Source organism: Ceratotherium simum, chromosome X (genome assembly GCF_057802395.1).
Source record: "Ceratotherium simum simum isolate JZ-2026a chromosome X, ASM5780239v1, whole genome shotgun sequence".
Classification (NCBI taxonomy): Eukaryota; Metazoa; Chordata; class Mammalia; order Perissodactyla; family Rhinocerotidae; genus Ceratotherium; species Ceratotherium simum.
Genome location: NC_141940.1, coordinates 60,863,208 through 60,879,737, shown reverse-complemented (window position 1 = coordinate 60,879,737; position 16,530 = coordinate 60,863,208). Strand labels below are relative to the sequence as shown.

Here is a 16,530-nt window from a genome sequence, read left to right as displayed (position 1 = left end):
CCTAAAGAAACTAGGAGAAGAATGAAGCCCAAAATAATAAAAAGAAATAATAGAGATCAAAGCAGAAATAAATGAAATAGAGACTACAAAGACAATAGGAAAGATCAATGAAACTAAGAGCTGGTTCTTGGAAAAGAAACAAAATTGATAAACCTTTAGCTAGACTAACCAAAAAGAATAGAGAGAGGGCTCAAATAAATAAAATCAGAAATGAAAGAGGAGAAGTTACAATTGATACCACAAAAATACAACGGATCATAAGAGACTACTTATCAAAATTATATGCCATAAAATTGTTCAACCTAGAAGAAATGGATAAATTCCTAGAAACATGCAATCTTCTAAGACTGAATTATAAAGAAATAGAGAATCTGAAAAGACTGATTACTAGTAAGAAGATTGAAACAGTATTCAAAAACCCCCCAACAAACAAAAGTCCAGGACCAGACAGCTTCACTGGCGAATTCTGTCAAACATTCAAAGAAGGTTTAATACTTATCCTTCTCAAACTCTTCCAAAAAATTTAAGAGGTGTGAAAGCTTCCATACACATTCTATGAGGCCAGCATTACCCTGATACCAAAACCAGACAAGGATACTATAAAAAAAGAAAATTACAGGTCAATATCCTTGATGAACACCGATGCAAAAATCCTCAACAAAATATTAGCAAACTGAATCCAACAATACATTGAACAGATCATACACCTTGATCAAGTGGGATTTATTCCAGGGATACAACGATGGTTCAACATCCACAAAACAACCAACGTGATATATCACATTAACAAAATGAAGGATAAAAATCATATGATCCTCAATAGATGCAGAAAAAGCATTTGACAAAATTCAACATCCATTTATAATAAAAACTCTCAACAAATTGAGTATAGAGGGAAAATACCTCAACATAATAAAGGCCATATATAACAAACCCACAGCCAACATCATACTCAATTGTGAAAAGCTGAAAGCTTTTCCTCTACTATGAGGAGCAAGACAAGTATGCCCACTCTGGCCACTTTTATTCAACACAGTGTTGGAAGACCTAGCCACAGCAATTAGACAAGAAAAAGAAATAAAAGGCATCCAAATTGGAAAAGAAGAAGTAAAACTGTCACTATTTGCAGATGACATAATACTATATATAGAAAACTCTAATGACTCCAAAAACTGCTAGAACTAATAAATGAATTCAGTAAAGTTGCAGGATACAAATCCAATATATAGAAATCTGTGGCATTTCTACATGCTAATAACAAACTATCAGAAGGAGAAATTAAGAAAACGATCCCATTTACAATTGCATCAAAAAGAATAAAATACCTAAAAATAAATTTATCCAAGGAGGTGAAAGACCTGTACAATGATAACTATAAGACACTTATGAAAGAAATTTAAAAAGACACAAAGAAGTGGAAAGATATTCCATGCTCATGGATCGGAAGAATTAATATTGTTAAAACGCCCATACTACTCAAAGCAATCTACAGATTCAGTGCAATCCCTATCCAAATTCCAATGGCATACTTCACAGAATAGAACAAATAGTTCTCAAATTTGTATGGAACCGCCAAAGATCCTGAGTAGCCAAACAATCTTAAGAGGAACAAAGCTGAAGGTATCACACTCTCTGATTTCAAACTATACTTCAAAGCTATAGTTATCGAAACAGCATGATATTGACACAAAATCAGACACACAGATCAATGCTACAGAACTGAGAGTCTGGAAATAAACCCACGCATATATGGAGAATTCACTTATGACAAGGGAGCCAAGAACATATGATGGAGAAAGGACAGTCTCTTCAATAAATGGTGTCAGGAAAACTGAACAGCCATATGCAAAAGAATGAAACTAGACCACTATCTTACACCATATACAAAAATTAACTCAAAATAGATTGAAGACTTGAATGCAAGACATGAAACCATAAAATTCCTAGAAGAGAACATAGGTGGTAAGTTCCCTCACATCAATCTTAGCAATGTATTTGTGGATCTGACCCCAAAGGCAATGGAAACAAAAGCAAAAACAAACAAATGGAACTACATCAAACTAAAAAGCTTCTGCACAATAAAAAATCCATCATCAAAATGAAGAGGCAACCTACTGAATAGGAGAAGATATTTGCAAACCATATATCCAATAAGGTGTTAATATCAAAAATATATAAAGAACTCATACAAGTCAACAACAACAAAACAAACAACCCAATTAAAAAATGGGCAGAGGATCTGAAAAGAGATTTTTCCAAAGAAGACATACAGATGGCCAACAGGCAGATGAAAAGATATTCAACATCACTAATTATTACGGAATGCAAATCAAAACCACAATGTAATATCACCTCACATCAGTTAGAATGACTATTATCAAAAAGACAAGAAATTACAAGTGTTGGAGAGGATGTGGAGAAAAGGGAATCCTCATACACTGTTGGTGGGAGTGTAAATTGCTGCCGCCACTATGGAAAACAGTATGGAGATTCCTCAAAAAGATTAAGAATAGAACTACCATATAACCCAGCTAGTACACTTCTGGGTATTGATCCAAAGAATATGAAAACACTAATTCAAAAAGTTATATGCACCCCTATGTTCATTGCAGAATTATTTACAATAGCCAAGATATGAAAAAGACCTAAGTGCCCATCGATGGATGAATGGATAAACAAGACGTGGTATATATATGCAAGGAAATACTACTCAATCATAAAGAATGAGTTCTTGCCATTCGTGACAAATATTGTATAATTTCACTCATATGTTGAATCTGAAACAAACAAACAAATAAAATAAAACAAAAACAAACTCATAGATACAGAGAACAGATTAGTGGTTATCAGATGGATAGGGAGTTGGGGAGTGGGTGAAATGGGTGAAGGGGATCAATTGTATGGTGATGGGTGGTAACTAGACTTGTGGTGGTGAGCACTTTGTAGTGTATACAGATGTCGAATATAATGCCATACACCTCAAACTTATATAATAATAAGCAAACAATCAGAATAGCTCCAAATGACATGAAATCAAGGAAAGGAACATAATATTACATGGGCATATGAACCAATTACTGTTTGTCAAAGTGACTACCACTGATGCCATGACTGAAAAATGTGGTCGAGAAGTTCCATTGATCACTGATCATTTTTGAACTCTACTCATTCATTCCCCATCAATGGAAAAAAAAAAAAAAAAGCTCAGAAACATAGAAGGAGCAGCGGCAGTGTAAACTGTGCCCAAGTGTGGTTGTTGAAATCCTTTCCATTAACCTTTCCATCTGGTTTTACAAACAGATAGGTAAATCACTGTCATAATAAAGCCAAGACCATAAATATATTTATTCAGTCTGAACTTAGGTCAAAGGTCTAAATATGCCCCAAACAGACAATTCATTTATTATTTAATGATTCATTCATCCAATAAAAATTTATACAGTGACTTACCATATGTCTGGTATGGGGCTGCGTCATGGCAATGCTGTGTTGACCTTAAGAAACCTTTGGTTTAATGGGGAGTAACTAGTCTGGTAAAGAACATATGATAGATAACACTATGATTCTGGCCTAATGACAATTATTAAAAGTGATACCATTCTAAACTTTCCATTCTTCGACTATTATTAAAACAAACCATTATTTTCTGCTCAAAAAGAAAGGAAAAGTCACAGAGGAGAAAATATTTGCATGCCATATATTTAATAATGGACTTGTATCCAGAATATATAAATAATTTTCAAAACTAAATAATTAGGAAATAAACAACCCAATTAAAAATGAGCAAATATTTGAACAAACACTTCATCACAGAAGATATACAGATGATAAATAAGCACATAAAAAATGTTAAACCTCATTCTATCATGGCATCATTAGGAAAATGCAAATTTACATCACAATGTGAGAACACTACACACTTAGTATGGTTAAAATAAAAAATACTGATAATACTAAGTGGTGTTGAGAGTACAGAGCAACTGGAACTCTCATACCAATGTATGTATTGCTGGTTGGAAAGCAAATGGTACAACCACTTTGCAAAGCACTCAGGCAGTTTCTCATAAAGTTAAACATATGCTTACCATATGATCCAGCCATTCCATTCCTGAGTATTTGCCCAAAAGAAATAAAGCATATGGTTACACAAAGACTTGTACACAAATGTCCTTAGAATCTTGGTTCATAATGGCCAAAAACTAGAAAAAAATCCAAATGCCCATCAACAGGTGAATGGATAAACAACCTTTGGTACACACATACAAAGAAATAGTACTTAACAATAAGATTTGAACTATGATGCAGGTGACAATATGAATGAATCTCAGAATAATTATGCTAAGAGAAAGAAGCCAGATACAAATGACCACATATTGTATGGTTTTATTTATATGAAATTCTAGAAAATTCACACTGATCTGTTGTGACAGAAAGTGACTTGGTGGGTTTGGGTGTGCAGTGGTGGACAGGAGAGATTACAAAGGGGCACAAAAAAAACTTTTTGGGGAGATGGATATGTTCACTATCTTGATTTCTGTGATAGTTTCATAATTGTTCACATATGCCAAAATTTATCAAATTGTACACTTAAAATATGTACAGTTGATTATATTCCAGTTATACCATAATAAATCTATTTTTCTAAATTGATGGGAAATAGCCTCTGCAACTGTCCTGAAAAAATGTATTTTTGGAGAATTTTAAACCAACAATATTCCAAACTTGAAAACACTGTGGGGTTTTATCTTGCAATTCCTACCACTTGTCTGTCAGATTAATCTTCCTTAAGCAACTTTTTTGTCATGTTACTCCTCCGTAATTTTTATTGGAGCACCTTTTGTCTTGCTGTTGGATCAGCTTAGAATCTACTCCCTAATCAGACCTATCCAAAGTATCTATCTAACCTTTGAGGCCAATTTCAAATCTAATTCCTAAAGAAGCCATGAAGAACCCAAGCATAACTAATTCCCTCACCCTTCTGTGAACCCTGAGAGGAATTATTTTTCTGAATGATAATGTTAGTACTGGACCATATATCTTGCACTGTTGAATGATTGTTTAATTGGCGTTATTAGCATTGTCTTTCCAGCAAGAACATAAAGTCTTAAAAAAGGATCAAGTTACCTTCTCTTGTATATCCCAGGATACCTAGCATAGTGCTGAACACATGGTGATGGCATTGACTAACACTTCACTGAAAATTACACTGATTGACACATCATTAAAATAAGATCATTAACATACCATGTAGATGAATATTCAAAAATCCTTAAACTTTAGATTTTCTTTCTGACGGCAATGATTCTGACCTATGCTGCCAATTGCATTCTTTTAACTTAGACTAGTGATTCACAAAGTGTGGTCCCTGGGCCAGCAGCATCAGCATCACCTGGAACTTGTTAGAAATACAAATTCTGGGACCTCACCCTAGACCTACTGAATCGGAAAGTCTCCAGGAGGGGCCCAGAAAACTGTTTTAACAATCCCTCCAGATGATCCTGATGCAAGCTCAAGTTTGAGAACCACTGCTTTAGACACAACAACCTCATTAAACTGATATTGATTTTTATGACTTGTGTGATAGAAACCAAAGAAAATTCCATAACTGTGTCAAATCCTGACAAGGAGAAAGAGGGAAATCAGCCACAGGAAATTATAGAATCAATATCTGAACTGTGATTTTTCTCAGATAACAGATTCTCAAAAAATTAAAAATAGAAATACCATGTGATCCAGCTATCCCACTACAGCGTATTTACCCAAAGAACACGAAATCAACAATTCAAAGAGATTTATTCATCCCTATGTTGATCACAGTATTATTCACAATAGACAAGATGTGCAAGCAACCCAAATGCCCATCAATGGGCAAATGGGTAAAGAAGATGTGGTATACACACACACATACACACACACAATGGAATACTGCTCAGCCATAAAAAGGACAAAATTGTACACTTTGCGACAACATGGATGGACCTTGAGGGTATTACGCTAAGCGAAATGAGCCAAACAGAGAAAGACAAACACTGTATGATTTCACTCATATGTGGAAGATCAACAAACACATGGATAAGGAGAATAGATTAGTGGTTACCAGAGGTGAAGGGGGCAGGGAGAATGCAAACGGGGTAAAGGGGCACATGTGTATGGTGACAGATAAAAACTAGACTATTGGTGGTGAACATGATGTGGTCTATACAGAAACTGATATATAATAATGTACACCTGAAATGTACACAATGTTATAAGCCAATACGACCTCAATAAAATAAAGTTAAAAAAGGGATAACAAAATGGAACACTAGACATAGTGATAGAAGTTGAAGAACAGCTGATAGATATTAATCTATTCCATTCCACACATTTTTAAGCTGAACACTAAAGTTATGAATGACTTTTGATTAGTATATACTATGAAGGAGATAGAATGGAGCCAGCTTTGCCTTTACAGCATTTGGCTGCAGCAATCAAGTAAAAACATCGCTTTGCAGAATTAAATATGTGTTTCAATAGGATACCACATTGAAAGGATGCTTGTACCATTTTTAATCCTAAAATTTTGACAGCTCATTATCATAAAGAAAGTGTGATAGTGACTGTATCTGAGGAAAGCAATATATCCTTACAACTAAACTCTAAGAGATGCATTACACTATGTCAGATAAAAGTAAAGTGGCTTTGAACTGTCATTGAGGGCTTGTCAAATGAAGAATAACACAAATGTATTCTCACCATATTGCTTTTTGTTTTTATTGTGGTGTAATATCTTGTATCCTGTAGTGTTTCTGACCTAAGTTTAAGGTTAGGTGAAAAAATGAGAATTATAACCCCTTTATATCAATCACTTTGTATAAATTATGCTATTCATCCTTTAAAGAATGCATGCATTCATCTAGAAAATATTAAATACCTAGTATATACTAGGCAGTAAGAGTACAAAAATGATCAAGGTCAATCCTCTCACCAAAAAGCTACCAGACTGGATAGGAGGATGAACATTTAAATAGACAATGACAATGGAGTATAATGCATGCTGTATTATATGCACACAAAATATTCTGTGTAGCAGAAAAGAGTGAAGTTTAATTCTCCCTGGGGACAACCGAATAAGGTAGCCCTGAAATTTAGAATTCATCCTGCAGGTGATAGAGAGCTATTGAAAAGCTCATAGAGAGCTTTGATAGGAATTGATTTATGCTTTAGGGAGATCATTCCACGTAGTAATGTTGAAGATGGATTTGAGGGTGGCAAGATTGGCAGCACAGACACTCATTAAAATGTATTATTGTAGTCTGGTGACAAATGAGTATATTCTGAGTTAAAGCAGCCACACTGGGGATGAAGTGCAGATAGATGTGAAAGGCATTTTCCACAGGATTTGGTCAATGAAAGTATGTGGGGATCATGGCTACCCTTTTATCCTATAGAGAATTTACACAGGATTACATTGTCCTGATACCCAACCCAATCAAAAAGGTTGGTGTTAATGGCATCCAATCTTGCAAAATAATTTTCAAGTCTCATAGCCTTGGAAAAAGAGAACTTCAGAAGCTTACCTCAAAATCTTGCAATGTTATATATTCTTCCTACATAAAGAACTAGCCTTGATTACCTTTTCCAATTTTCTTACAAAATGTTCTGTTACTTTAAATGAAGACTTTAGAATTTGATAGTCACCACAGTAACAAGAATAGTTCACTTGTTCACAAGCACACAAACCACCTTCTTGTTCGGTACCATATAACACAAGATATTTGGAAAAGTTCCTTTCAAGGAGTTAGACATTTTATTTTACTATTACAGGACCCATTCAGCCATCTACAGTCTCCTCGTTTTAAAATACTGTCATATAATTATCTTGCCTTCCTAAATTGGTTGAATAGGTATATTAGATAACTAGTTTGGCAGCAGGAATTTTTCATAATTGAAGAATGTCCAGTATATCATAAATGAAACTGTGACCTACCAAGTCTAATATGATTTCTTACCAAAATTTAAGAACACTTTATTAAATTATTGCTTAATTCATGGAAAAGAATTGATATGGCTAACAGACCAACCTATTTTGATGGTACTTATTTGGCTTTCCATTCCCATATATACAAGCAAGTGAAGAGAGTTTTGCATGAATCAGCATCTTTATTGGAAATCCTCGAGTGAAAGACATTGTTCTGCAGTTATGCTTGTTATTGGAACCACTACTTCCCAAAAATGATTGTTTTTGATAAAGAAGAATAACCAAGCTGCTTATATATGCTAGGTGGACTACTGGTTTCTTTTCCTTCCTTCTTTTTTCCTTCCTTCTTTCTTCTTTTCCTGTCAGAATTTCTTCAAAAATTGAAGTGATTTTAGCTCCAAATTGACTTTTTGAAGGCTTTAATTCTTCATAAAAAATAAACTTACCAAAACGCTATGAAAAGTTACTTTGAAAAGTTATACAAGTATTATAGCGATGCTAAATTTACTAAAGTTGATTATATAAGAGAATGTCTCTCTTAAGAAATACACATGGAATTATCTAGGAGTAGAGGCCCATGATGTATGTAGCTTACTCCCAAGTGTGGAGAGAGAAATGAGGATAAAGTCAATTGGTTAAAATGTTAACAGAAGGCGAATCTGGCTGAGTGAAGGGTGAAGGGGAATTCATTGAACTGCTCTTATTTACTCCAGTAATTCTCGGCGGTGGGTGGTGCATGTGACCCTACTTGCCAGCCCAGAGCCCCGGCGAGCGCTGGGGGAACCCGGCAGTCCCCGCCCCCTCCCTCCCTACCCCGCCTCCTCCCTCCCTACCCCGCCTCCTCCACAGCCCCCACTGCCTGCCGGCCCTCACTCCCTACCCCGCCCCTTCACCCCCCACAGCCTCCCGCCCTCTACCCCGCCCCCCACCCCCTCACTTCCTACCCGCCCCTCCCCACTGCCTCCCGCCCCTCCACCCCTCTACCCCGCCCCCTCACTGCCTACCCCGCCCCTCCCCCACACTGCTTCCCGCCCCCTCCACCCCTCCACCCCGCCCCCTCCACGCCCCCACGCCCCCTCCGCCCTCATGGGACGCGCCCTGGATGACGCTGCGGCGCGTCATGTGGCCCCTGTGACCCCACAGAGAAGCTCTCCGCCTATCTGCAGGGCCCAGTGTGGGCGGCAGGGGCAGGCGGCCCGGGCGGGAGCGGCAGTGTGTCTGGCCGGCGCGGCCTCCGGGCGGCAGAGTCGCCGTCTCAGGACAACGCGGAGGTAGCGGCGGCGGCCGCGAGCCACGGGTGTCCAGTAGCCCGGCAGGTCCTGTCGACGGCCCGAATCCCTCCCTCCTCAGTCCCCCTTCCCGGACGCCCCCTCGACCCTCCTCAGCCCTCAGCCCACCCATCTGCCGACGCGGTGGGTGGCCGCTCCTGCCACCCCGGGATCCCTGCCGCCGCCTTCTACCTGTCTCCAGGACTGGCGCCGAGGATTGGCCACGTGTCGCAGATGATGGCCCTAAAGCGCATCCGCAAGGAGCTCCACAATTTGTCCCACGACCCCCCGGCCCAGTGCTCGGCAGGGCCTGTGGCCGACGATTTGTTCCATTGGCAGGCGACTATAATGGGGCCCAACGACAGCCCCTACCAGGGAGGGGTCTTCTTCCTAACGATCCAGTTTCCGTCCGACTACCCCTACAGACCACCGAAGATCGCATTCACCACCCGAATTTACCATCCGAACATTAGCAAAAACGGAAGCATCTGTCTGGACATCCTTAGATCCGAGTGGTCGCCAGCGCTGACCATTTCCAAAGTGTTGTTATCCATCTGTTCCATGTTGTGCGACCCCAACCCAGATGATCCTTTGGTTCCGGAAATCGCCAAGGTCTACTTAAAGGATAGGGAGAAGTATGACAGAATAGCTCGACAATGGACTCAGAAATACGCCATGTGATTTCAAAATACATGATAATCCCATCGTCTAATAAAGTTGTCATTTCAGTAGGTTCTCTTTTGACTACTTTCTATGAAGCGACGTCTCCCCATCCTTCCGGGCACTTACTGCACACCTACCACGTCAGAGTGTGTGTGGAGGGGGTGGAGGAAGTGGGGGGGGGTAAGGTTGAGGGTAGGGGTGTGAGTCAGACCAGTTTTACTCTAGTTTTGACTAAAAGCTTTCTTGATTGATTTAGGATCGGGAAAGCAAGAACAAGGGGATGGTGGCTTTAGGATGAGAAGGCTTTAGGATGATCCATCAACCAGTGGGATAATTTTTAATGTGGAGTTTTTTAGAACTGACTATGGTAAGAAAAAACTAGGTGAAGATTACAAAGCTAGTTAGTGTTGGGGAAGAGGGAGAATGCTCCTCTTCCTTTTCTCTTAAGGTTCTTATGGCTACCCAAATAATTAAGACAGGTTAGCAGGAGAAAATAATACGAAGTTTAATAACATGTATACATGGGAGAAACCAGGGAAAGTGAGTTTCTGGACAGAATGGCAGAGGTTCTCATCTTAAATACAATTTTCCGCTAATGACAAAAGAGTATGTTGGGGGTGGTGGGGGTGGTTTGGGATTTCAGAGGGAAACAAGACAACTTACATAGAGAGGAAAATGTAAATGTTTGTCACACAATTTTTTACAGGGCCACCCATAGAGAATGTGGCCCGAGAGACAGAAATCACAGTAATCAAGAGTATATAGATTTAAGTCCTCTCCTTCTGTACGATAAGAGTTTCTGAAGATAAGGCCATCTCCCCATCTTCTTAGTACAGAGAAGGAGATACCTTTACAAATGTAAATATTTGGTAAACAGAACTTTGAAAAGAATGGGCTTAGCAAGGACCCTGCCAGTCTGTCTATACCCAGAGTTCAATTCCTTTAGGCAGTTAGTGGGGGAGGTCAAATGTCTGTCAGAGAAAATAATCAAGGTAAAGAGACATAATTCAGAGTGGCCAATTGTTGATCTCCCACATTAGGTATCTATTTTATTCTGAAGAACCTGTGTCTTCAGGTGTTTCGTTGTCTTGTTTTGTTTCTGATCTAGATTATTATTACCTCATATCCTCTGTTTTGAGGTCCTGGTTTAACTGGCCAAAAGTTAAATGGATTGCAAGTTGTTACAAAATAAAATGTGTTTTGTTCCCAGCCTTCTCCTCCCACACCTTCAACGCTCCACCCCCTGGTGGCCACTTTGCCTCTCTCACACTCTGGGTTGTAGGCTGCTTCTCAGGACGTACCTACTAGCTCTGGTTTGTCCTATGTTTTCTCAAGAACTATGTAAGGTCTGAGATTTTATCCAGCTTGCAAGCCTACAGATTAGCCCGTCGCAGTTTCTCATGGAGGTTGGCAGAATGACATAGACTCCTGGGTTAGAGACAGGACTTTATTAGTCATGGCCCAGCAGGCAGCATGAACTTCACTGACATCAGTTTGCCTGGCCCCCCAAGACCCAAGGGGAAGATATGGAGCAGACCAAGTGGGTACTGCACACACAGTGGGTTTGTGTCACAACTGAGCAACCCCAAGCTTAGGAACCCCCCAGTCTTTGAAAGAAGAATTCTAGCAAACCTGACCAACCTTTGCCCCGGAGAAAGATATTATCGCTATTAACCTGCTCAGAAAACAAATCTATCCTGTGCCCTGGAGGGACCTTCATCTTCCAAGGCTGTTTGGTATACAAACACCCTTGAAACCATAGGTCAGGACAAATGCTGTCACAAGATGTATAGAAACACCATGGAGAATTGCACCCCGATAGTCTTAACTGTTTGGCTCTATTTGGTGGTAAAGGTAAATTTAATTTTATAAAAATACTTGTGTATTGAAAAAATCCAATTTCTCTTAGAACTTGTACATTTGGGACTGACTAATCAGTGTAATAAGCAGACCACTACCATTATTACACTTTAAAACATTTTATAATTTAATCAATTGTATTGTTTAATGTTAGTAAAGCTAAGGATGGTAATTTTTTAAAAAGTAAGTCCATTCCTTAATATTTCAAGAAGAAAAGACTGATAACTGCTCAGCAGGGGAAATGTATGCTTAGTGTCTTACTGCTTTTACATACATTTAAAATATTTTGGGGGGGCCGTCCCGGTGGCATAGCAGTTAAATGCGAGCGCTCCGCTGCTGGCAGCCTGGGTTCGGATCCCAGGTGTGCACCAACACACCACTTATCAAGCCATGCTGTGGTGGCATCCCATATAAAGTGGAGGAAGATGGGCACAGAGGTTAGCCCAGGGCCAGTTTTCCTCGGCAAAAAGAGGAAGATTGGCGCGGATGTTAGCTCAGGGCTGATCTTCCTCACACAAAAAAAAAAGTAAATAAAATATTTTTTGGATGTTGACAATGCTGTTGACATTACATTTTCAATAAATGTCAAATTTTCCCATACCTGGGCCACTGAAGAAAAAAATACAGAAAAACTTATTTCTACTTAAATACAGTAACTTGTAAATTACATTAATTTCTCACGAGAAAATTTTTAGTTTCTAAATGAGATATTTTTTCTTTTTTTAAAACTTTCTTTTGGAAAAGTAATGGTTAATTTTAGTATATTACCTATAATCTACTCTTTTTAGGGGAGATAGAAGGATTATAATTTTGTAAAGATATGAAAATATCAATTGCTTAAGATTTTTAAATCCTTATTAAAATAATCAATAAATATATGAAAATCTTTGATTTCTCTGTCAAATATACCAACCCCTAAAACATAAAATATCCTTTTTCTCATATAGTAAAGCAATGCTGCCTAATAGAACTTTCTGCAACGATGGAAATAATCTGTATCTACACTATGCAATACAGTACCTACTAGCCACACATGGCTATTGAATATTTGAAATTGAGAGAGGGAGAGAGAATTCTGTTTTTACCTAGTTTTGACTAAAAGCTTTCTTTATTGTATGGTTTACAAACCGAACACCATTTAATCTTTGTTTTTTAGTTTTCGTATGCCCCCAAGAGATTTTTACAAAATATTTACATTATGATATGTTACTGCAAAAAATGAATAGAATTTCAGTCCATATCACTAAAGATCATTGATTTAGTAGAGAGCTATGCTAAGAATTTGTTTCATATTTGTAGAGGGTTGAAACATTGCCACTTAATAAATTCTAATGAAGAAATTCAGTATTATAGTCTGTTCCCAAGAAGCTAATAGAAATTCGTATGGTAAAAATTGCCTATGTAGGTCACCAGCAATGACAGCCAGAAAATTCAAATTTAAAATGATCTCATACTATCATGATTTTTCCTGTAATAGTCCAATTCATAGTCACTAATCATGTTGTCTTTATTATTTTGCTTCAAATATATTTTCAATATTAAAATTAAACCCACGTGATAGTAAATATCTGGGGCTAAACAATAAAATCTAAGCAGGACATTTTGAAGCGACAAAATGGCCATACCAGGATGGCAATACTATTTCTGGTTAGAATATTTAATGTGTTTCTTAATTCAAAATGTCCACTTCTATCTTGTTCTGTCAGTCCCCAACCACCATTTCCTAAATTTAAATGAAATCAATTATTAATTAAAATTTGTATTTTGATTACAGGAGGGAGAGATTAATCTTGTTCTGTTGTCAGTATTTTCAGAAGCAAAATAACAGAGCTGATTTGGGGAAAAGGTTCTATCCTAGGCATCAGAAGATATAGCTTTTGCGTGGTAAAAATCAGTAACAAGTACTCTGTAAATGAAAGCATCCAATGTCAAATTGAGTACTTTCAGCTTGCTAAGTGTTTGGCATGATTTTTAATACCGTGATTTATGTATATGAGAAGTAAGAAATTATGACTGTGTCTTGCCTCTACAGACACCATCAGGGCAGCTCTAATTCCACTTGAAAGTCAGTCCATAAACAAGGATAATTGGCTTATATTGATATTTAGCTTTCTAATGTTGGTGATATGAAAAGCTTAGAAAATATTTAACCATCAGTGATGCAGCTTTCTTTGATCTCATGATTAAAGAAGATTTTCATATAATTTATATTGGCCTCAAATCATGATCTTCATTTGTTTTAATTCTGGTTTGTACTATTAGTCTATTATTAATTAAAAATTCTTCCCTAAAGAAAATTATTGTGTATATGGAACTCTTTGTCATTTGGTGTCAGGCTATAGCCCTTTGAATTTTAAGATATTTGTAACGACAGCTGGAAGTCATATGATGTAGTGGTGAAGATTGTGGGCTCTGGAGCTAGACTGCTTGGACTAAGAGTACCACCACTCACTAGCTGTGTAAACTTGGGCATATTATTTAATCTCTCTAAAACTCACTTTCCTCATCTATTCAATGGAAATAATAATAGTTCCTACCTCTTATGGTTGACGTGAATATTAAATGAGAAAGTGCCTTGCATATCATAGTCATTCAATAATTATTGGCTGTTATTATTAACTATTGTCTTTTTTCTCCTTGGTTTTTTTTTCAGTTGGGTTGGACAGATGTTACAGTTAGCATATGGTTCCTCCTTTGGAGATGCAGCTGCTAATGAAGGTAAGGACTTTAAAGTCCTTCTGGTCTAAAAGATTTGTGCAGTTTAAAAAATGCAGAAACATGATTTAAATATAAGTTCATCATTAACACATCTTTCCATACATGACATCATCTAAATATTATCAGAAGTTTTACTATAATGCATTTAATAAATGCAAAAGAATTACTTTTTGAATATATATTCAAGAATTACTAAATTATGCCAAGAGTTTAATTTCTAAAATTGTGCTGAAACTGAGGTATAGAAATGAACTATATATTATGTAATCTTTTGAAGCGATCATTGATTTGTTAAATTAGCAAACAGGTATTTTATAGGTGCAGTACCCATTTATATGCTTATTGCTTGCTTCTTGATTCTCTCACTTTATAATTCAAAGCACAAATAATTTTCTGGCCTATTCATCAGAGACTACACAATCCTAAATATATCTGCATAGGCCCTTTTGTAATTCTGTATACATTACTTTTACTCTTTTGATAAGAAATTCCTGAAGGATAAAAAGTAGGATTTGGTTAACCTAATTCATATAATCCCTAGGATTACTCAGTACTTCCTTAAAAAAAGATAAATCACTTGATTACTTCCATTGATAGAAGAATCATTTATCATGTGATTTTGAAACCAAGTAAACAAAGTTCTTATTATGTAAAACATTCTCAAGTATCCGTTATTATTACCAATAATAAAAAAAATCTTGCATGTGAGCTGTTCTGGAAAATAAAGGAAAAAAGACAGTAAAGCAGAAAAAAAAGGCTTACACAGAAATATTACAGATAAATTCTTACTTGTATATATATCAAAAAGCCAAGTATAAATGGGATACCAAATTCTGATATTTGCTGATAAAGAGTGCAGAGTTGGAGTATGTTTCTGAGTATGAATAAATAAAATAACTAACAAAATTACTTAAAAGGAGCTATTCCTGATAACTAATTATTTACTGAAATAGTCCACCAACACACAGCACACACATGCACAATAATGAAGAGTGGTAACATGCAGTCTCTGCATACTATACTAACCACTATTTCCATTGTCTAGCTCAGTTTCGGTTATCTTAATATTGGTAGTTGACTGGATGCCTCAGAATGCAGAATATCTGTATATGGTTGTTTAGCAAAATCCTGGATGCAGCAGTACCACTAGCCACATAATCAGAATTTCCAGACTAGCTGAATATAGATACCACTGTCATCACTGGGTAAGTTGTTATGTGCTAGAAGGGAAGGAAGGGCTAAAAGTTTCTCTTTTTATGTCATCTTCTCTCTGTTCAAACTATCGCATATATTTAAAACTAACACAAAGTTTGCCAACCTACAAGTTACCCTTGGATAGACTCTTCAAACCCAGAGCCCTATCTTTTCTTACAGAATACAGACGTATAGGTGCTATCATTTATGCGAACTGTGTTTTGGCCCTGACGAGAGAATTTCCTGTGATTAGGTGTAACACCTGCCACCATCCAACTACTGTAAGTACTGACTATCATTATTTCAACATTAGTCAGCCATGCCCAAATGTAGAAAACTCGAATTTTCAATTGTTTAAGTGTATTCATGTCACAATGTAGTTTCTGTCTGAAACTCCTTAGTGTGAAATGTGCATATCATTTTCAGAAAATAGAAGAATCCATAGAGAAAAGTAACAAAAGAAAGAGGACAATAATTTACCTCCCCCTTCATTTTGCTGCACTAGGTGGCATGATCAACACTGGTATGTTAGGTGGACATTTAGCACATGCAGGTTTTTCTTTCCTTGAAAATTGAAATGATGGTATCAGCATAAACTGAAATGAAGAAATATAACTTCAAGGAATAAAATTCTTATTCAAATGATATGTTAAATTCATTTGTAAAATAATGTCAGAATCTTATTTACAGCTTCAGGTAGTTTTTTTTTTTCTTTCAGATTTTTAAAGGGCATAAAATACAGAGTTTAGAAAAAGCTGTGGTAAAATTCAAAACATCTATTAATATGGTTAGAATTTGATTCTAAACTCTACTGTTTTTAATATTTTTTTCTCTAGCTTTCATGATATAGTCCTTATATAACCAGAA

The 16,530-nt window shown here is 37.0% G+C and overlaps 1 protein-coding gene across 1 annotated transcript; it reads left to right on the top strand.

Moving 5' to 3' along the window:
• Positions 1 to 9,310: 9,310 nt before the first annotated feature.
• LOC101394753 (ubiquitin-conjugating enzyme E2 D2-like) lies at positions 9,311 to 10,046 on the top strand. The gene has a single exon (XM_087427027.1). It carries the CDS (start codon positions 9,463 to 9,465, stop codon positions 9,907 to 9,909), a length of 447 nt encoding a protein of 148 aa, XP_087283153.1. The 5' UTR covers positions 9,311 to 9,462; the 3' UTR covers positions 9,910 to 10,046.
• Positions 10,047 to 16,530: the final 6,484 nt, after the last annotated feature.

What these genes read in the sequence shown, in the direction of transcription:
- LOC101394753 (XM_087427027.1), top strand. Translation starts at nt 9,463, where the DNA reads ATGATGGCCCTAAAGCGCATCCGCAAGGAGCTCCACAATTTGTCCCAC.